The sequence below is a fragment of the Meleagris gallopavo genome, chromosome 7 (assembly GCF_000146605.3).
Source record: "Meleagris gallopavo isolate NT-WF06-2002-E0010 breed Aviagen turkey brand Nicholas breeding stock chromosome 7, Turkey_5.1, whole genome shotgun sequence".
NCBI classification, from domain to species: Eukaryota; Metazoa; Chordata; class Aves; order Galliformes; family Phasianidae; genus Meleagris; species Meleagris gallopavo.
Window position 1 is genome coordinate 3,326,844 of NC_015017.2, and position 22,044 is coordinate 3,348,887.

Genomic DNA, 22,044 nt, shown 5'->3' on the forward strand with positions numbered 1-22,044 from the left:
GAATAAACAAAGGGAGTTTCCTGTATGAGTTCAGTTTGATGAGACTTTGTACCAGATGTGCAGTCTGCTAAAAGCGATGCGTTACAGCCTGCTAGGTGACTGAAAATTAATCACACCCCTCAGAAGAACTTTCTATCCATTGTCAAACTGAATATGTAACCCGGTAACTGAAGGCTTTGTTCAACTACAGGAGAATCAAAGAAATTAAATCATTATGCCTTTACGACAGAAATACTGTTCAAAAGTCCTAAGGAAAAAGTGCAGGTCTATCTTGCATTTCTTTAATAGCTATTAACAGTAATAAAAGGATAAATAGAAAACATCTGTTTCTGTAGGAAATCCTGAATAGGGCTTTAAAGCATCTATGTCATGGCACAAATCAGAAAAATTCTATTTCACTGATAGCCAATGGAGACTTTTGTGATTAACATGAGTCTTACAGCTCTTTCTTATGTTAATTCTCAGAGCAGATTTAGCGGCTTTTAAGTCTCAGCCTGGTTCTCTGCAAAGTGTGGTACTCAATGTTTATGACTGAAAAATTAGCAGAAGTCTTCTAAAGATCATCATTCATGGACCATTTATTCACAGCCACCTCTGAGTTTCTGAATACAGAGCTCCTATCAATGACCTCTCTGAAACCATCTCAGTTGTTTTGATGCTACTAAAGAACCTACCTACGCTCAATGAGTCAAATCCTTCCATTTGTTGAGGCTTCTGTGTCACATACAGCATTATTTAAAAAAAAATATTAGTTGCAATACATAACCGAACAGAAGCCAGCCATTTGTTTTAGTGTCAGGTCATCTGTCTCTCCCTCTTCAAACCCTGAAGCTGTTTCTTCACCGAGCGCTGATATATGAGAGCATTATTACTGTCAGGAGGGCTGGCATGGATCAACGCATCAGTATTTACCAGTAATAGAGCCCTCCTCACCAGTTTGGTCTGTAGGGAGTCAGGAGCTGCAGAGGTAAGGGATGAAAAAAGAGGAACGCTCCCTATTTGCAATTCACCTTGATAATCAAAGCACTCCACCTCTCAAGCTACACAAGTGTGTCCATTGTGAGATGCTGAAATTGTACATATACCTGCCAAGCTGTCAAGTCTTGTTTTTGCTCCTCAGCATCTCCCTCCTTCTCCAAGCACAAGCCTTCTGGGACTCAGCGAGCAGAGGGCAGTGTCAGATTCTGCCTGTTACTGCTGAACAACAGATCACAGCTGTCTTGAAATCCTGCTCCCTCCTTCTTCCCACGAATGCCTCCCCTGCTCAACCCAGCCTCTCTCCCCCACAGCTCCATCAGAAGGTTCTCCATGCCCTTCCTCCATTCCTGGATTACCGCATGGCTTTATGGTCAGTGCTTTCTTTTCACACTACAGATCATACCTGGATAGGTTTTTTTTTTGTTGTTTTTTTTTATTATTATTTTTTAAGTCCAACTGATGAAACAATAAAAATTTTAAATCATGTTAAAATAAAACCAAGGACTTAACTGAGTAATAATTACCTAATTTCAGTTTCTCAGTTTATTCTGACTTTTCAATTCTGCTTAGGGATTTTTTTCTGTTTTTTTTTTAACCTTAAAAGTTTCTGTGCTACGAGGAAATGGGTTCCACTCTTAACAGTCTACTTCCAGAGTTACACATTTATCATTCACTGCTCTTCAGAACTGAGAATACATCATTATCTTTCTCTCATTCAGGATCTCCAGTAGCATTTTGGACTTGGGAAGCCACCATCAAGTACTCAGGTACTCATAGCACCACACATTTCAGGGTGGAAAATGATTATTGCAAGCATCCAACTGTGTTTTCCATATTATATCCTATGCCTTAAGCTTCCCCTGGAGCCACGGCAAAACTAAAGCAAGCAGTTTTTGGCTGCTTCTACACTGGCCAATGGTTGGTAGCAACTTTGTGCTGCTTAGCTTTACACAGTTGGAAGACACCATGGTTTTATAGGCCAGCACTTCTGCAGACCAAATATTAAGACATTTCATTGCTGATCATCACTAACCTCTCAATCACATCAGGAACACCAAAATCTCTGCTGTCAATAGCCTCCTCTGATGTTCTGCAGAATCCCCTAAATCTTCTGGAGAATTCAAGCCCAGCTGCAAACATTAATTCCTCTCTCCACTTTATTCAAGGCCTCACATCCACCTTCTTAAGATATTATGCTAATTCTTCCTGCATCTTGTCTTTGCATGACACTTTCCTATCCACGCTCAGATTTTTGTTGATGTAGTATCACCTCCTTTAGCTTTGACAGACAATCTAAAGTTGCTTCTGTTCTAGGAGAACATGGATTGTTCTTTTGGCTCAGCATCTCATCTTTCTCTTGCTCAGACCTCATCATCTCCTTTTTCTGCAGTATTGATCATAACTACCTTTATTTGTAAAATGCTTGATGCACTTACCCTATCTTTTTTCCCTCCCCTAATTACCGAGGAGACAATTCCCACCTGCAGTTTTCCAACAGCAACAGAACTCACAGAAAATCCATGCAGCTCAAGGTAACTCTCGTGGCATTTTTTTGTTATAATAAACAAACCAACCACAGCTTTGATTTCTTTGCTCAGCAGCTCCTTGAGTTCAAATAGCAACTGAAAAGATACAAGCAATTTGGCCTCTGTCTCAGGTGAACAGGAGGCTACGAGGAGCTGACAATTTGACAATTTTCAGTGCAAGTTTTAAATAGCTTTCAGAACCTACAGTTGGTGCTTTTTTTTTTCCCCTCCAATTCAAAGGTTTGTAAATAGAAATTCACTGTATTCCGTAGAGGTGAATGCTTGCATGAAAAGGGTTACAAGCATTTCACAAGGGTTGACCTGTTGAATATTTATAAATACATTAAGGATACTACACATTACTACAGACAGACATGTACTTAGCACAAATATGGTGTTTTACAGTTCACCAGAACTTTTTAGGACATTAACACACCTCTGCTACGCCACAAAGCTTCATCTTTCAGTCATTCAGGAATGGTAGTGATGAAGATAAATCCAGTACATGCTCTGAAATATCTTAGTGCAGTCAGACTAAAGTTCTTGAAGGTATAGCAAAAACATCCTCAACCTGTTTGTTGGAAACTCTCAGGAGATGCAGCTTTTACCTACAACTCAGTCCAGCTGGTGTCTGTAAGCAGACTGCACAGCTCTTCAGCTAACAACAAGTTCACGTGGATGGCTGTGACAACAGTCATTCAGGCTCCCTCTCCTTCACAAACATAAAAAGAAAAATATTCCTGTAAAAATAATATAATTCCTGTGATAGTTTACAGCAGTGACAGGCACTTGCAACAGCTAATTCATCTACAGAGTACCATTCAGCCAGGCTGGAGTCGAAAGAGTGTTTGTTTTTGAAGTTTGACCAGTTGCCATCCAACCTTCAAAGAGAAAGCACTGTTCTCCTCCCTCCATCCAGCTGCTGTAGTCTGCTGATGACAGGACCTGTTTGAAGTTTTACTTTTATTTAAAAAGCTCAAGGCAAAATTCTGCACTCAAATCTGCAGAGAGCATCACAACTGATGTCGTGCTGTCTTTGCACACACGGAGCTGGTCTGCTCCTGTTCCAGTGCCCTGGGAGCCACCACTGTGCAGCGAGAACTTACAGGGAACAGATTCTTTTTACAGATGGAAGAGCATCAGGCACAATGTAACAATGCACCATATAGACAGGAGGTCCAGCACATCACATGCTCTCATCTATCCACTACATACAGATCATCTTTCAGTCTAGAGGCAGAGACTGATCTAAACCTGATTTTATAGATTCAGAAAATAAAAATTAGAGGACAACAAAGAAGATGTAGAAGTGAAGGAATTTAACCCATATTTCACATCACAATTAAACATCCCAGACAAAAATATTTTTCTTTTCAACTTCTGGATGAACGTCCTACTGAATATTTAAAATAGAAATAAAACTAGGCTATCTATATTTGATTCCAGAAAACTTTTCTGAGAACTTTCCATTTCTACTTCACTATTTTCATTTCTGGAATACCTGATATACAGGAGGAGGAAAAAAAAAAAGTATGATTAAATGCCTTCTGTCACATTATATATTTTCTCCAGTAACATAAGACAATATTGTAGAAGCACTGCTTTTGAATCACTCCAGAGCATTCAGCAGGAGTCAATTTATACTGCAAGTGAATAATGATGTACCTCAACTCATTTTAATTTCAATAATTGAATGAGAAATAGGAAAGTCTATTGAAAGGACTGTATTCTGGTCAAAGACTAATGAGAAAACAGTTTTGAGTCTTTGAGTCAGCGGGTGTCATGGTAACAATGCATTATCGAAATCTGATTAGCATGCCCAGCAGCTTTATAAATGATAACATGCTCTTCTAATTGTATTTCCCTTTCTTTCCCTACGATGAGTTTTATATTCATAACTGGTAAGAAGCAAGGCAGCATTCTGTTCAGCTAAAAGTTAGGCTTAGGATGTCCAGCATGCTCACAAACTTGGTGCAACCTGTCACCCAATAATGGAAATTTTTTCCTACAATATTGATGTAAGAAGCTGAGACTTACTGTCTCTCCTCTTCCCATCTCAACTATACGGGATTTTGAAGTCACATACCACTTTTTCCTTTCAAATCTATGAAACTGTTTCTAAGGATATATACACGAAACAGAATATTGTCAAGCAGGAGTGTCTAATGAAAAGGGCTATGTTTTACAGGAGGAAAAGTTGCAAAAGCAAAGCAGAAGGGCTTAAAATCTGCCCCAGGAAACATTATTCCAGCTTCCTGAGGTTTTGAAAAGTGGGATTTTAGAGTGCTTGCAGGACTGCACACACATTTAACTCACAACAATATCAAAAATTGTGAGGCATTATGAAGTTCTCATGAAGGAAAGAACTGATACAGAGTAATAAATACAACAAAAATAGGAGGTTAGAAGCTTAGTAATGCTCCTTTTATAAGCAAACCAGAGGTGAGTACCCTAACAGACCTTCATTAACAGTAACAGGCTCTATCACAATTGCAGCCTCAAAAATGTGAAGCAAAATCAATATACAGAGACTCAGCCTTAAAAAAAAAATTCTTACAGTATAAAAGCACTATTTTCATTAGAACAATCAAGAAATATACTAAACTTCTGGCTCATTTCTGGGACCACTGTAACCTAAGTATTTGTTTCTCATTTTCCATGTTCACATTTGTCTACTAATTCGGCTTCAAATCTGTATAAAGAAAAAGGAGAAAAGCTCATGCTCTTATTCTCCAGGTAAACTAGAACTCATCTAGTCACGTGACATAATACAAGAAAACAAATTTTCTGTATTTTTAATAATGGAGCCGTGTTTGTTACAGTGCATGAACACAAAGAATATGCGGTCAACTTGATCTAAAAGCTCATTACTCCTTGTTACGTGCACTGGCACGTGGACAAAGTTTAAGACGTACAAAATACTAAAAGCAATCAATGTTAAGTCAACACAGCAAAAGCCAGAGGAACACTTATCTACATGTTTGGAAATTCAGCAGAGAGCGCAGGGTTACGCTGAGAATAGAAAGTCATCAAAGCAGGCCAGTGAGCAAAGAAAGAGCAAACAAGCACTCCCCAGAAGAGATTAGTACTTGTTCAGGGGACTGTTTGCACTAACCTTGGATGGAAGCAGCAGCCTGAAACCCAATCAGTGTGACCTTCACCCACCACGATGATGTCCCCATCAGGAAAAGTCCACATTTTCCAGAGGTGGTCATCACTGCCAGTGACTACCATGTCTTTCAGGGGATGTGCGGCCAAGCTGAGGGGAAAAAAAAAAGGCAGGTCATATTCTGTATCAGTATCATTTCAGCAACATCTAAACATGACTGTTTCTGGACTAAATAAACAGTGTGATGCTCTCTATCGCAATCAGAATTTAAAATACTTGCTATACAGATAAGTTTCTGCTTCTACTGATGATAAGAGCAGAACATGACCGACATCTGTGAAACCAGAGTTGTTTCCACACCCTCTTGAAGTTCCAGTGCATTAAAACACTCGAATGTATGTTTCTAAGCACTTTGATTGTTCTTAGAAAAACCCAACAGGATAACACAAACAAGCACAACCAGTGTGAATCTTTATTTCCCACTCAAAATAATTTCAGAAGTACTGGCTTGTCAGCCTCCTGCTGACAGTTGAAGGGAGTAAGGACAAAAGGACTGTTTTCTCCACTGTCCCCATAGGTCTGAAGTCTTCTAGCACTGAGAAATAGCTAAAATTGCAGTCCAGTAGCTACTGGCTCTGCCATCACTTTAGCACCAATTCATTGGGATTAGGCTACGGTCAGAAAATCTATTTCAACTCTATACTCAAATAATGTAAACGTGTTTTCCATTTTGTATTATACAGCACACTGGGACATAATGGAAATCACATACTTATTACGTTCCTATACTGCAAACTTGGTTTATTTTTGATTTGGCAAATGTAGCACAGCCCAAAATGGATCTACAGAAGAAAATAAATCTCTTGGAAAGGTAACAAGTGCATATTTCATACAGATTTGGTTATTTGATTTAAATTATTGTTATGCTTTACCATTTGTTGAACATCAAAAAGTGTCTAGGAGCTGAATGTAGTCCCAGTATTATTTAAATAGACTTAATCTGGAGTTCAGAATTAAAATGTAATGAGGGAGAAAGGAATCACATCCTGTGCGTGCACCTATTTCAATTGTGCACCAGAGCTGACAGTTTTCAGAGATAAATGCTTATAAAACAGAACCAGAATAGAGAGAGAAGATGCCAAGCAGCTAAATGGGAAGAGAAGAGAGGTCATAAAAGGCACACAATTACGCTATCATAAAAATATCTTTTGTAAAATAGGATCTTCCTCCTGCACTGCCATTATTTCATAAAATTCCTAAACCAGAACTGCAGATTCTACTATATGGGGAAACACGATTCCCTCTGTCAAACCAATGCCAAAAACACACTTATGTCAACTAGCACATCTGTTCCTGCAGTTTAAGGCATAATCTAGGAAGATTCCTACCGATTCAACACTTGGATTCATCTGTTAGATCAAGATATTTGGGTTTTACTCATTCTCTAATTTCTGAGAGAGGAAAAGTGTTTTCTTTTTTTTGTCTTGACCTAAATAAGAGTAACTTCCTTTGCATTTGCAGGGAGAAAAGAGAAGGAGGGAATGATGTTATTTTAATTCTCCAGAGATGCACAGAGAGCAACTCTATCATTTAGATTGGCCATAACAGATACGTAGGAGGGCAAGGAGGAAAGAGAGATAAAAGAAGAGAAATTAAAATCTTGAGAAGGCATGCCAGTGGCTTGCAAATTACTGGGTGAGAACAACTCTCCCAGAATTCCCCCACTATCAGGGAGAAAAATGCTGATACAACAACGTTTTCTGGAATACATGCAGGCACGTAGCACTACGACGTGTGCTATGCAAAAAGAGGAACCCACTTTCCAGAAGAATTAGTGGGATACCTATAAAAGATGAATCCATCAGGAATACATCTGCTCTTTCGTCATGTTCTGAAACATCAAGACAGGTTGCATTAAATAGAATCTTTATTGGCATGCACACAGTAGTGCATATAGGCATCACATTGATTAGCTGACGTTTTTCTCGTAATCTATTTCAGATAATTCAGATAGAAAAACCTCCATCTCTCAGTCTCTAATTCTTCCCTTACGATATTTTGTGTTAGTTGAGTGCATGCTTATTAAGACTGTGTATCAGTTCTTTCTCTTAAAATCTTCCTAAATAGTTGCTTTTGTAGATGCATTATACAACTTACTCTCTCACTGTAGATTCAAAGGAAAGTTGACACAACTCCCTTGCTTTCTGAACAGACTTCACTCCTGGCTCGGCTGCAGCTGCCTATCAGTGTGAGCTGTGCTGCCAGGCACCCTGCCTCATCTCCTAGGAACACTTCTCCTTCCCTCAACCCTCCCAACACATTTCCAGTCCAACTTTTGAGAAGTCTGAACTTATCCTGTGATAAGAAATTTCTGGAGAGCTTAAAGACAATCCATCAAGTGTATTTCACACAGAAGAAAACATCTGGTCATCACAACAAAGCCCACAAGAACATATTTCACAGACATTTAATTGCAGTACTCTTATAAAAGTTGCTGTCCAATGTTTTTTTCCTCCATGCCAATTTTGTAGGGACATAGTGCACACTATTTAATTAACAGCAAGTGTGTGACATAACCACTGTTGCACTGCTTCTGAGAAAGGGAAGCCCATTCATCCAAAGAGAGTTCTATACGCAATGTTAATTAGGCATCCTTGTCTTCATCTCTGGCAATGCAGCACACTATAGATTTTTGCTTCATCTCTGTTCACAGGCTCTAATTATTTCCAGCACAGGTGACTTTGGGCAGATTGCAATGAAAATCAATAATGGAACACGCGTGATAGAAACATCGGTTTTCTCCTCCTCTGGGATGGAAGTGGGATCAGAAAAGACTCAGTCAAGAAAAAGAAACTCAAAGATTCGCTGCTGTTGAGTGTATATGTACCCATGTTTACACAACTCATTTTGGCATTATAAGCCATTCTCATTTCTTCAGCACTTGCCATGGAAGATATATAGTACTCCCAGTAATTTGCTTTCAAAACAATCATCGATTATTCTAATTTATTTTGAGTAATACATAAAAATATGCTATCTTCAAGATGCAAAACACTCTTAGTCTCAATACGTTCTGCACTTGATCACTCCGTATGTACAAAATCAATCTGCTGGTTAAAAAGTGTTAAAGCTGTCTGTTTGTTTTAACACCAACACTGACTATACTGCACCAGGGCAGGGAGGTGTCAGTTTGATGATAAGGAAAGGTTTCTGGCAGTAAGATTGCTGCAGCACTGGAACCAACAGCTACCTGCCATCATTAGGCTAGTCTTAAAGTTCTCAGAACACCTTGCATCTATTACCCAGGCAGACCAGACTGGTTGATGCCTGAGGTACCTCCAAGTCCTACAGTAGCAATGCTCCTCCAGAGACCCACCTCATCCAATGCGCGACGCAGCGCTCATACCTGAGGGGCAATCATCAACTTAATAAAAGCACCACCTCAACCCACTTCTCACAAATAACTGCAGTTAACCCTAATTTCACAGATGCAGGACACTAAGGTATAAGAAAAAATCAACTACTTTTTCAAAAATAATTTCAGGGGCTAGAGTAGGTCACAAAAAAAATTAATGGATATTCAGCAATTCTAACGTACAAGATCTCAGGAGACTGCAGGAGCAGCAGGAGTCCAGAACTCTAAAATTAACACAGAAAATTTCTGTCTGAGGAGCAACACTCTGGTGAAATTAACAATAGCTCAAAACCCAGCCTTATAACGGAAACTTGGGGAAACACAGATCTCTCTACCTCTACCATTAAGTTCTCCAGGCATGCTGGAATGGAAAAGCAGAGCAGGCTTTGAAGGCAAGAATATCACAGGCACCGAATTCAAGAGGATGGCTTTTCATTAAGGCCTCAAAGCAGAACGACGTGTGCTTAAATTTTAGGAACTGTTTTACTGAAATCAGGGATCCTCTTCACACGCATACATCTAATTACATTGCTGGAACAGGGCCTAAAAATCTAAAGAGTTTTTAAAAGCTGAAATTTTATTCCAGCCCCCAATTTTGCTGGCACCTACCTAGTGCTGAGACCCTAGAGAATCAAACCAATCCGTTATGAAATTAAGATGTGCAGGCTGCACCATGTACCTGCATTGCAGTTTTTTACCTCCTGTGTTCGCAGGGAAATGGAGGCCAGAAATCCAAGGCGCTTCAGTTAGGCCCTACACACGGTCTACGGTGTGAGGAGGGTCCGTGCCATCACCCCTCTGCAGCTTTGATCTCTAACGTTAGGGCCAGTACAGAGTAAGACACCAAACAGGAGTTTTACATCATTAGAAAGGCTGGTTATTATCTGAGGATAGCTTGAAAGTCCACAGGCAGTCAGGATGGACTCTATTTTTTTCCCATCACGAGCACTGTGCAGAGGGAGCAACAGGACCGAGTACTCAGTCAGCTCCTTTCTCAAACACCTTTCAGTACACTTTTTTTTTTCCTCTTTATCTCCACAACAGCAGCAAAGACGACAGGATATACCAAAATGGCTCTCGTGCTCAATTTCCTGTCAAAATTTGGTCCCCAGTGTAAAGTTTATCCAAGCTCTCCCTGCCACCCAGCACATGCAGAGCCTCTGCCAGAAGGATTTTCCTGACAGGAATGGCAGTCTTTGCAGAGCCTATGCTGCATCAGGGGAAGGTCTCCATCTTGTTAGTTTCTCAGCCTACCTCCTCCTCCTGCCCTGCTGAGCAAGCAAGAAGCTGGATGCGGTCTGGCCCTCAGCCACATCACCCAGCAAACACACCACAGAAGCCTCATTAGCCATTAAGCCCATTACACTTTGCCCTCATTTGTTTTCTTTGAACCACATCTCACTAGTACAGTTATTTCTACCACCTTTTCATCTTGGCTCGAGTTATTTGGTCTCACCTGCCAGTGTACTTGAGCAACAATTGTAACCCTGACATTTAATTCAGGGGCTTATTATGCAAGGATAGCATAACTGAAAAGCTTTGCGTTTCTGTTTGAGGTCCTAAAATGTCTCTTTGTAACAAAAGGGAACAGGGAAGAAAGCCTTCAAAAGAGAAAAGAACTGAAAAGGAAAAAAAAGGATGAAAAACAAACTATAAAGAGAATGTAAGTAGGAGAAAGCACCCACAGCACAGAGCTTGTATCTTTTGATTCATTTATGTAAATGCAGTCTGTGACTGATCTCATTCAGAGTCATGTTTAAAAATCTCAGTCCTGTCTGGTAGAAGTCTGGTCTGCTTCCAAAACACCCATGACACAGGAATTGGGAGCAATAGCCGTTGCTGGGACCTTACTGTTCCTCGTTTCATCTGTCTTGCTTGACTAGCAAGCCTTGAGACAGTGATTAGAAAACAGTCATACAGAAACTTCAACCCGCATTTCTAAAAGGCCATAAGACTTAATAATTTAAAATGCTATCTAATGTACTTATTCTCACTATTACACAAAAAACATCTTCAATCTTAGCTGCAAACATATTTATTCTTGTGGAAAAACATGAATTCACCCTTTTTCTTAACAAAAAAAGAACTTCAAAAAGCGAACACTACACAGCATACAAAGCCTCCACAAATAATTGTTCTAAATGCATCATTATCACTCACAGATATAAACATATTTGTAGTGATGAGTCAGTAGAGCCTATTTTGTGATGCTCCGTGCTTGATCGCTTTATCCACTGTGTTTGCTATTATCAAAACCCACTAATTTGTAATAGCTTTCTGAGTATTTGTAACCTACCTAGGTTTTACTGCATTAGATTTGATTACGGACATGCTGGGCCACTCTAAAATCATTATCTTCTTAACAGCTAAGCTTAGCCCTACATCACATCTTAGAAAAATTCAAAACTATCATGTTGATTTGCATGTGTTTTATTTAGGTTAGGTATATGCACATTCTTGAATTATGCACTGCCAGGAGTCCTGATAATTTCACAGCATATTAGCTTAAAAACATACATAATCCCTCTCAAGATAGAGCCCTTAATCACATCACAGAAAGAGAATTTTCCTAGAACCTATATGATAAATTGTCCATATTGTTATATACTCATGTACTGCAAACCTCAGCAACTCAACATTAAGCCTTTTATCTAGGATGCTTGTAAATAACAACAGGCATGAATCTAAATCAATTCTTAGAGAATCTTTGTTTATTCATTTCCTCCTTTTGTTTACAAGGTTGTTGATAATTACTGCTGGCCCAAAAAGTCACTTTGCCTACAATGTCAGCTGTTACACACTAGAGAAACAGCATATCTAAATTGCCTTAAACCAAAGCAGTGGGCAATCCAGGCAACGTTACTAAGAGAAAGCTACTGTTTATTTTCAGACTCCAGTTTATCATTGTTGTGCTGATCTTAGTTTTGTTTTTCTTTATTTCCATTGTCCTACCATTCAGATGATGACAAAGTTGGGCATAGAACAACGGACAGAGATCACATAGTTTGGAGATATTCTATGAGTCTAAATGTTAAAAAAAAAAAAAACACAACAGAACAACAACAAACTAATCCATGAGTCACTCTGAGTTCATAAGTTCTCATTTCATGCGCATCTGAATCAATTTTCCAAGCTGAGTCAACTTACCAGGTACCTGTTGCACTGCAAGAAGTATTTAAGCCAAAAGAAAGAGCAGCAACAAAAAACTAGAAGCAATAAAAAATGTTGAAATATTCACGTCTTCCCCCAGTGACTCCACTGGGGAATGAGAACTATCCCTCCCTCCCCTCCCACCCCAGAATGATTTAAACCATGGCTGCTACTGTCAGCAGCATAAAATTAAAGCATTCAAAATAGCACTGAAATCAGATTCCCCCCCAGGCCTGCACAGTCTTAAATCTAGCTCTGAAAGAGATTTCACCTCACATGACAACTCCGAACTCAGGCCAGATCATAGGCCAACCTTTCCCAAGAACCTATATATATATATATATATTTATTTATATTTATTTTTTTTAAACACCAAACCTGTGACAATGAACCATTTCATACACACAAGGCAAAGAGAAAGGCAATGCAAGCAACTTGCATAAACCTTTCCCTACTCAATAGGTAATTGTTGCCTGTTTTTGACCTGTGCTTGTGGGGTACTGAGATAATAGCTTGTCTTCCCTTGTAATGAAAGACAAACTGCTTTTCTAAAAGGCAATTTTAGCTTGACCAACTTGAAAAGATGCAGATTGCTTTCTCAAAAGCTCCTATCTGTGGCCTGGTTTGAATTAGTTTTCATCATTACTGTTAGCAATTCCCAGGCTCCTGTTGCATGGCAGCTTTTTCACAGATGATTAGGAGCAGTGTTGTGGTATATAAGAGTTTAGAATGATACTACTTGAAACTTACCAGTTGGTAACTTCTATTAAATTATCAAGGTTGCTAAAGAAAATATTTATAAATATAATTTGCAATTAGGGCATTAAAGTGTCAACTCACTTTTCTAAATCAATAAGAAACAAATGCATTAACTTTTCAAGGTCACTTTCCTCCCGTGTTTCCTTCACACAAACTTTCAAAGCAGAGAAGGGTATGCTCTGTGCTCTGTTTCAGTACGGTAATGCAGAAAAATGCTTTCAGCAACAGAATTAATGGAAACTCATGGAGAGAAAGCTGCGTAAGTAAATAGTTTCTTCAGTTAGGATTCCAGTTGCATCCAGCACCAAGAAACACTGATACACAAAAATCATGCTCTTATTGCTGACAATCTTTGTAATCAGACATATATGCATGAGAAAGAAATGGATTCTGGGCTCAGAAGAGATCACAACTCTCTAGTCCCTAAAATGGAGGCTGCAAACCCCAAAAGAGCCGCTGAGCCCCTCACATTAGCTGCACAGTTTTCCCAACAAAGCAGGCCACTCGACTTGTTCCATGATGTTTCAAGAGAGACGTTTTCCAAGCTATTTGTTCTACTCTAGAATCCTGCACAGAATTACAGAAATATAGGCTGACAGACTCCAGTTTGTACCTGGGATGGATTGTGTAGACTCACCCAACAAACACTTGTGTAAGTTCTCCCTTCAAACAATGTTCTATATGACATGTCTAGGTGTTTGGAGGAGGAGAAAGATTCACTTAAAGTTTTTTTTTGAATGCTCATTTCTCTGAATGTAAATTACACTGATTTCCTTAATACTTCTCTCAAGAATACAGAGAACAGTTTCTATTTCCTTAAAATCTCATTTATCAGATGGTTGTTACTAACATCTTAAACTCAATTCCCTAACTCATCCAATTCACTAAACTTTCTTAAAAGTCAAGATCAAACACGGACACAATATGTCAGCAGAGGCTTTGTTAAACCTAACATGGTAGAAACCACATCCCTCTTCACACATTCCACAAGTACCTTTCCCTAACTTGCATAAATAGGACACTGAAGTCTAAGCTTCCTGTTTTCTCTCAACACACATTCCATTTTACATTTGTGCATTTGAATTATTTTTCCTCAGCATATTGCATGCATTTTATTGAATTTCATCTTGCTGATGAAACCTCGCCAATTTGTCAAGTTTATGTTGAATTCTCATCTGATAAAGAAAGTTATTTGCATCCTCTCTTAACTTGGTGTCATCTGCATATTTTATAAGCTATTCTGTATTCCATCACTCTCACTGCTAATGAAAACACTGAACAGAACTGATTTCCCAAGGAAATTCTCAGAATGAAACAAACACTGGAGTTCAGCCAAGAAGTTCTTGCACCCATTCCATACCACTGGTTTGTACTGAAGCTTACCTGGTGGAAACACACACAATAAATATTTAAAGACCTTAACTGCAAGACATGCCAACATTTGCCTTACTAAACTGTTATAATAGTTAATAATCTTCTTTGGGGGAACTGAAATGAATATCTGGCCAGCTTTATTCTCCAGCTGCACATAACATGCAGTTTACTCTACCAAAGAGAGAATACCCACCTCCAAGAACTATAGACTTAATGACTGATGGATTGTACTAGATAATTCCTTAAAAATTCTATGGATTAATTTTTACAGACTAAGTACAAAGTGAAGTTAAGAATGCCTGAGATGTTTAGGAAGACTTGAACAAAAAAAATATTATGTTTAGGAGAATCAAATTATTCTTCTGTTTGCAGCTTATGGGTTTGCTATAAAATTATGCACCACTGCTTGAAAAAAAAAAAAAAGACAAGACATCCTACTGAGCAAAACCTTTGAAAATACATGCCGTGCAAGCAGAGTAACAATTATAATGATGTAGGACATCACACGTTTAACTATCTTCTATCCACTTTGGTAACTAGCAATAGAACAAGAGGGAATGGGCTCAAGTGGCACCAGAGGAGGTTCAGGTTGGATATTAGGAAAAATTTCTTCTCCACATGAGTGAGAATGCACTGGAACAGGCTGCCCAGGGAGGGACTGGAGTCACCATCCTAGAAGTGTTCAAGAGGCATGTAAATGCTATACTGTGGGATGTGGTTTAGTGGAGAAATATTGGTGATAGGTGGATAATTAGACTGGATTTCGGAGATCTTTTCCAACCTTGGTGGTTCTATGATTCTATTCTGTAACCCTCCCACTGCTGGCTTATTCCTCTCCCTCCTAAGCCAAGACGGTATGTAGTGGCCTCTGGAGCAGACTATTATCTATCACTGGATTGCCTTTTGGAAGGCAAATCCAGGTGAGGCTGGATTTCTTGATTTTGTCACTGACCCCTCAGGAAATGCTTCTATGTTGCCTGTCAAAGCTTCTACTTCTCCTACTTCCCATATCCTGCCCTCTCACATGCCAGTTAATTAAGCAGCTCCCTGCTTAGCCAGAGAAACCTCCTGCTGCAGTACCGTGCACAAAGGAACGGTTTGCTCCTGAGCAGTGAGTAATGCTTAAAAATCAGCCAGCTCTCTGTGATGGCAGTGTCACAAGAGATGCAGCCAAGCAGTGTCCTAGGCAAGCCCAGGTATAATTCCACGAAGTCCAGAGCCCTAACACTGTTGCTCACCTTTCCAGCCTTCTTCAGGATCCTGTATTCATTTAGCTCATGGTCACCATAGCCCAGAACACCCTTTGCAGTCACATTTATTGCCCACATTTGCAAGCAGCAGACCAATTAGAACATTACTCGAGCTGGACTCCAGCATTTCACTTAGGCAACTATCAACAACACAGGCTAGAAATTCCCAACTGTTTACACAATGCCATGCTTCCCCTCCCAGATGTGGCAAGAGGCAGCCCTGCTTTCCTACCTTTGTATCAATTTGCATTTATACCATTGGTATCTCAGCGTTGTTGTAATGACTACAGAACTTGTACAGAATTTTGACAAATACCTGGTAATACTTCATTTGATGATGATCTCACATAGAATAATAATCCTCACGAGTCTCTCAATTGCCACAAAGTTCTCTATATCTTCTGAGAAGTACCAAACTACCTATTAGACCCTGTAATTTTTAAATTTTAAGATTCATCAAAAAAAGGTTGATGGAAGACTTCAAAGTCCATACAAATGTGCACACAGTTACAAATTACTGCTGGCAGTCTCTCATATATATGGAAGCACTACAGTCCAGTTGCAGGCTATTGCCTCCTTAGCAAAGTTCTCTAAAAGGTATCTTCTCACTGCTCAAATTGTGATTCTTTTCAAGACCAACATCTATAAAATAAAACAAACCTTCAAGTCAAGCATATTTAGAAAAATGCCTTTTCTCAAGTCAAATTCAAGTGATGGGATACCAATTACAACTTTCCACCTTTCTTAGCATTCCACTACCATTTGCAGACCCGGCTGCACATTCAGTAGTAGTTCTAAAATCTTAGGACAGCCCTAAGAAACTAAATCTTCTGCTGTGTCAGGAAGCCAGCCCAGCAGCTAGCCTGCTAGAAACAACCTCCTTTAGCACAGCAGCATAAAGGATCAAGGACGCTTTCTAGCCCTCTTCGTAACTATTATGCTAGCTGCAGCTGTCTAAGGTTAACATCCAAAAGTGAGAATCCTGCAAAGACAGTGTTTATATACTGTGCTGGAAGGGTAAAAACATACCAGCGACTGAAATGATTGCTTACTTTCAACAACTGCAATTTTATAGCAATACTTACCTTAAGGGTCAGCATTTATCCTGCTTCCAAATGGCTTTTGATTCATTTCAAACTGAGCTATAATGAAGGATAAAGACCAGTCTCAAAAGACGACCACCGTCAGTGCTCATTAACAAAAAGAAACAGATAAGTACTTCTAAAGTATTCAACACAGCCCTGCTTCTGGAGCACGAAAAAGAGGAAGAAAGTTGCCTGATGTATTGCTGGGAGACTAAGTCATCAGTGGAAAGAAAGTCTATTTACAAATCAGTTTATAGAATTTTATGACTTTTTTTTTCCAAGTCTTTAGCATCCTCCATCCAAGTGATAAAAGAGCTAAGAAAGCCTCATTTCTATTTTGCCATCGCCACATTAGGCGATGCATGTACAATAAAACACGTGTTTACAAGAGAAAAATAGATTCCTGAACTTTGGTTAGCAAACAGTAGCCTGCAGATTGCTAAGGATCCATTAGAATCTGAACACTACAAAAACAAAAAAAACAAAAAAAAACCACCAAAAACACTACGTTTTCTACATATAAAGAGTAGTGTATCATTAAGATGCCATAGGACTATGAATGAGGAGAGGTTTCTACTTACTCTTGACATGAGACTTATAGAACAGGTGGCATAATAATTTTTTCCTATAAAAAAAATAACCATGCAGAAGAATCTGGAAGCAATAGGACACTGCATCTTGGGCACCATTTAGAAAAAAAATCATGTACATAGTAACAAGACCTGCTGCTGATGAAGCAAAGGTATGAAGCTCAATCTCAAAGAACAGGTTCCTATCAGCAATAAGGCACATCTGCATTACTGCATATTTTACCAAGATACTGGGTTATTCAGAGAACAGGAATTGGGACGCTACATGAGAAGTGTTGCCAGCAGCTGCTCTAGAGAGTCCTTCTGAGTGAAATAGTAAGATACCATTGATTGCCTGTTCCATCATTGATGAGACTATATTCTCAGCAGTAGCTATGAGTGACATCTATATTAACATTTCCAGAATGAACATGCAAGTTTTCTGAAGGGCAGACCCCAGTTCCTCTGAACTCAAGATATCAGAAAATCTCGTAGACTAAAACGGATTGCTTTGTACTAAATAAAAACCAGCAATCTAAACAAAGCTCTTTATCAGCCTTACACAATTCCTAAGCAGCTGACCAAGTACACGAATCTAGCTCTATCACACATACTAATCACAATATCCATAGGCTACCCCTTACTTTTCATCAGCATACATTGCAGACTGATGCACACGCCCTATGGCAAGCTGAGTGTTATTTAAGAATTGCTAGGAAGCAGAGAGAAACAACACAACTCCATAATCTATTTGTCACAGGGGAAAAAATCATCAGTATGGTAATTGTAGAAGAGCAAAATACTATTTAAAGACCAATGCTGGCAAATCTTATACTCTGTGTAGTGAGAAAACTAATGAGGCACATCTTGGATTAAGTTTAGTTTTATACATAACAGAAAGATGTTGAGACTCTGAAAGCACTAAATAATGCTTCTTATGTAAGCATTTTATAGTAGATTAAAGATTACAAGTTCTGCTCTACTGTAACACATAAACAAGAACTTAAACCATCAGTTACTCAGGAATTAATACAAACTATATTACCATTAATCGCTTTAATTTGGCAGAAAACTTCAAGTCAGTTTGAATTTAATATTGTTTCATTTTCTAATGAAAAATCCCCTAAATTTTTTGGAAGGTTGGAAAAAAGCATAACTTCTCTTTTCATTTTTTTAAATAATGCTCACTGGGTAAAAGCATCAAAAGTAAAAGTAGCTGATGAAATTACTGAAACCACTACGTATAAAGCTGTGGTCATCTAAGAGCAGCCTCATGATTTTCCCTACCATGTGGAGTACAAAGGGAAGCAATCTGCAGGCAAAAAGCTTGAACTCTCTATCTTGAGCAGACAAAAAAATCCCTTACAACAGCTACAGAGAGATGGAAGTGAAGTGTCAGTCAGCAAGCAAGCTGTGCCAATGCTCAACTTCAGCACATCAAGTAAAGGTGACAGGCACAGAGCTCCTTCCTGCATGGCTTTTTGGTTTGGCACTGTTTTCATAGAGAGGAAGTTGGTAATGCCAACAGAGACGCTGAGCTGCTTCTTCCCCAGCTCACCAAAATCATTCAAAGGAACTTAGCTATTCCAGACATACACCTTCAAAATGCCTGCTGTGCTTTGAAAACAGAGTAGGTACAGAGCTATACCTACAGAACAACAGGACATCTGCCTTGTATCACAGGCTTCCACGTGCATCTGTCCTGAGATACGGCTGCTCCTAAGATAGTTCCCAGTTTTCTCCACAGCACATACGTGGTGAGCAAGAGGCAGGCTTCCAGGACTGAATCATCATGCTTGGCTTGGGACAGTTTTCTCTCAGGTCCTTGCAAATGCTGAGCTGTTTACATACCAACATATGGCATTACTTAGCATATAACATGTAGTCCTGCAGTGTTCATGCTCAAATTCCTGCTGCCAGACCCTCAAAATTAATGTCATAACAGAAATGCTCTATTCAGTCAGTGAGACTTGTACACACAATCGCTTAGAGGAAAAAAACACTACTGAAGTTCATGGGAATTTGGGCTGACTTAGTATTTCAGCAGGTAGTGCTATGCAAACAGCTCCTTCATGTGCTTCCTCTGTAAATGCCACTGATCAGCTGTGTGCCACCAGCAGCAGGAAACAATGCCCCACATCCTAATTTCACAAAGTAACTGCAAAGTAATAAAACCAGGATTTATAGAAACATCTACTTTAAACTGTTTTTAAAGCTTCTAAAGTATCTGGCCTAGTTTATTTTACCTTTGCAAACCTGTACAAATAAACGTACTTAAACAGTTAAGGCTTTACAAGTAAGGGAACACTGAAGGCAGCTGTGCCAAAATACTACAGCCTGTTAAACCACACCTAAAATCTCCCTTAAAAATAGTAAATAAATCACACATTTGAGTGTACACGGGTGTATAAAAGCACAGCTTTATAATGCTCTATTTAAAACCTACTCCCACACACGAGTTGAAGAGGAATTTGGGCTCTCTGTACTAATTCAAGGGCTCAAAATGAGTAAATTCAGAAGAACAAGGTTTATTGAAGGGATACAAAAGTAGAGCATTGCTGGTATTTTAAAACACCATTTGATCCTGTATGATGCTGCAAGTTGTGATGCTAACGAAGCCCAACATTTAAGCTGCACGCAAAACTTTATGTACAAAATTCACTCCACAAAGCAGAGTTAACAACAAACAACAGCAATTTATTTTGGTGTCAGAAGGATTAATTACATCCTTAAACTTAACTACTGCCCCATGCCCTTCTATCACCTGTGCAGAGGTATCAGCACAATACTGTGCACTTACAGGTCTCAATTCCCAGCTCCCTCATGTCCAACCTGAAGGCTCCACTTCTTGCCTGAGCTGTATACCATGAAAAATTTATTTGATGAACCTGAGAAATAATGCTTTGCCCCATTGCTGTATACACATTACCAGAGCTTGCAATTGCAGCTGGCCTTTATATTTGGATATACTTACATAGAATACTGAGAACAAGTATCCATGTAATTAGCACATCAATCATGTTGTTCTTTAATGTAAATGAAGCACTAATACACTCCTCCATAAACTCCCTCACTATAACTAATGCACACTATTAATTAACCGACCACAAGCGAAAGAAATGCAGAAATCCACCAGAAGTACACAGACTGCAGCAGCAGCTCAGGCAACATCCGAAGTAATGACCCCCATTCCTACAGCCACCATCCCCTGCAAGTTCTCCTGCAGCAGCTTGGAGCTGCAGATCTCCATCTGCATGCATGGCATGCTGCAAGCTGCCATCCACTTTGCAGCATCACAACAGGAAAGCTCTCTTTTTTCCTGTTCCTATGTCTTGTTACTCACAACTCAATGCTCTTTTTCCAAAGGAAGTGAGACAAGCTTACACATATATAACATTTTTTATGATAGCCTCCTGTAGGGATATCATACAACCAAAATGATTTGGGGAATTCTTCAGAAGCCACTGCTTGGGACTGATGGGCTTCTCCCCAGATGCCCGTGCAGCTGCACCAAAGCAAAGCAAACTGTCGTTTGCACAGCTGCAGCTACCCTCTGCTTCCCTTTTCTCTGCTTATTCAAACTCATAAAACTGTGCTACCCTAAAAACTTAGTGAAGGCCTTCCCTTCAAATGCATGTCCACCATCAACGCAAGCCTCTCTGCACCGAGAGGGGAAAAAATGCAGAATTTATTTATTGTATTACTGTCTGCAGCCATTGTGCAGCTTCTCTCTGCTCTCCAGCAGATAACCTTCCTGCTCCACTTGGCCAAACATCAGCTGATAGTTCAAAAACCCACCACACCCCAGCTCTGTTCTGCTGGTACACACTTCTCCATACACCTAATTGTTTCATTTTACACTGACCGGGTGAGTGAATTTGCCTTGCTGTTTTCCAGATCACAGAAGCATTAAAGTTGGAAGACACCTCTAAATTCACCCAGCCCAACACCACCCCACACAACCATGGCCACTGACCACATCCCTCCGTGCCACATCTCCACTGCTCTGGAACACCTCCAGGGACAGTTACCCTCCACACCTTGGGCAGCTGTGCCACTGCACTATCACTCTTACAGAGAAGTATTTCATTACATCCAACCTGAACCTTCCCTGGTACAACTCAAGACCATTATCTCTCATTCTTGCCAAACCACCTGAGAATTAAAATTTTTCTTCATACCTACAATGCACGTATGTAATTCACACACATTTTTCACCAGGACTCTTAGCCACAGACAGCAATACCATCCTGCCTGTTTCCCTCCTTCCCCCCAGTCTATGCACTGACCTAGTTTAGAAGCCTTGAGAACCTTGAGAGAGTCATTATAATACTGAAAACTGGAAACCCTGCTGAGACACATCCCTCTAAACAGCACAGCACAGATAGCTTTTCCCTTAGGGACTTCCCATTCTAAATGCCATTTTCTTTCTTTTGTTTGCAAGAAGATCCATTTTACAATTTCTGCATGCGTTAGCAGCAAATCAAAAATTTAATTTGTGACATTTTGAACAGACAACTCATCAGGACAGTGCCACAATCCCACTTGGTCAGTGTGTTCAAGCCATAGACTTCACTGGTTACGTTGCTGCTTATCACACACCACACGTTGCAAACAAATTGGGGACATGATGTTCAGTTCCTCCCCTTATCCCCGTATTTTTCAAACAGATTTCTTTCAAAATAGTATTCTCTCAAGTTTTTGTTTTGTTTTTGCTAAGGTTTTTAGATCTTACTAAATTTTATGATTACATTTGACTTAAAAGACATACTGGAAACTTCTTTCCTTTTCTTTGCTACCTGCAATATACCTACCAAATATCCTTAAAA

General features: G+C 39.5%; 1 protein-coding gene across 1 annotated transcript in view; it reads right to left on the reverse strand.

Moving 5' to 3' along the window:
- Nucleotides 1–22,044, reverse strand: part of SPAG16 (sperm associated antigen 16) — a 351,197-nt gene that overhangs the window by 165,891 nt on the left and 163,262 nt on the right. Inside the window, exon 12 of the mRNA XM_031554276.1 lies at nucleotides 5,620–5,763. Within this exon, the coding sequence (XP_031410136.1) occupies nucleotides 5,620–5,763 (144 nt within the window). The remainder of the gene's footprint in view (nucleotides 1–5,619; nucleotides 5,764–22,044) is intronic.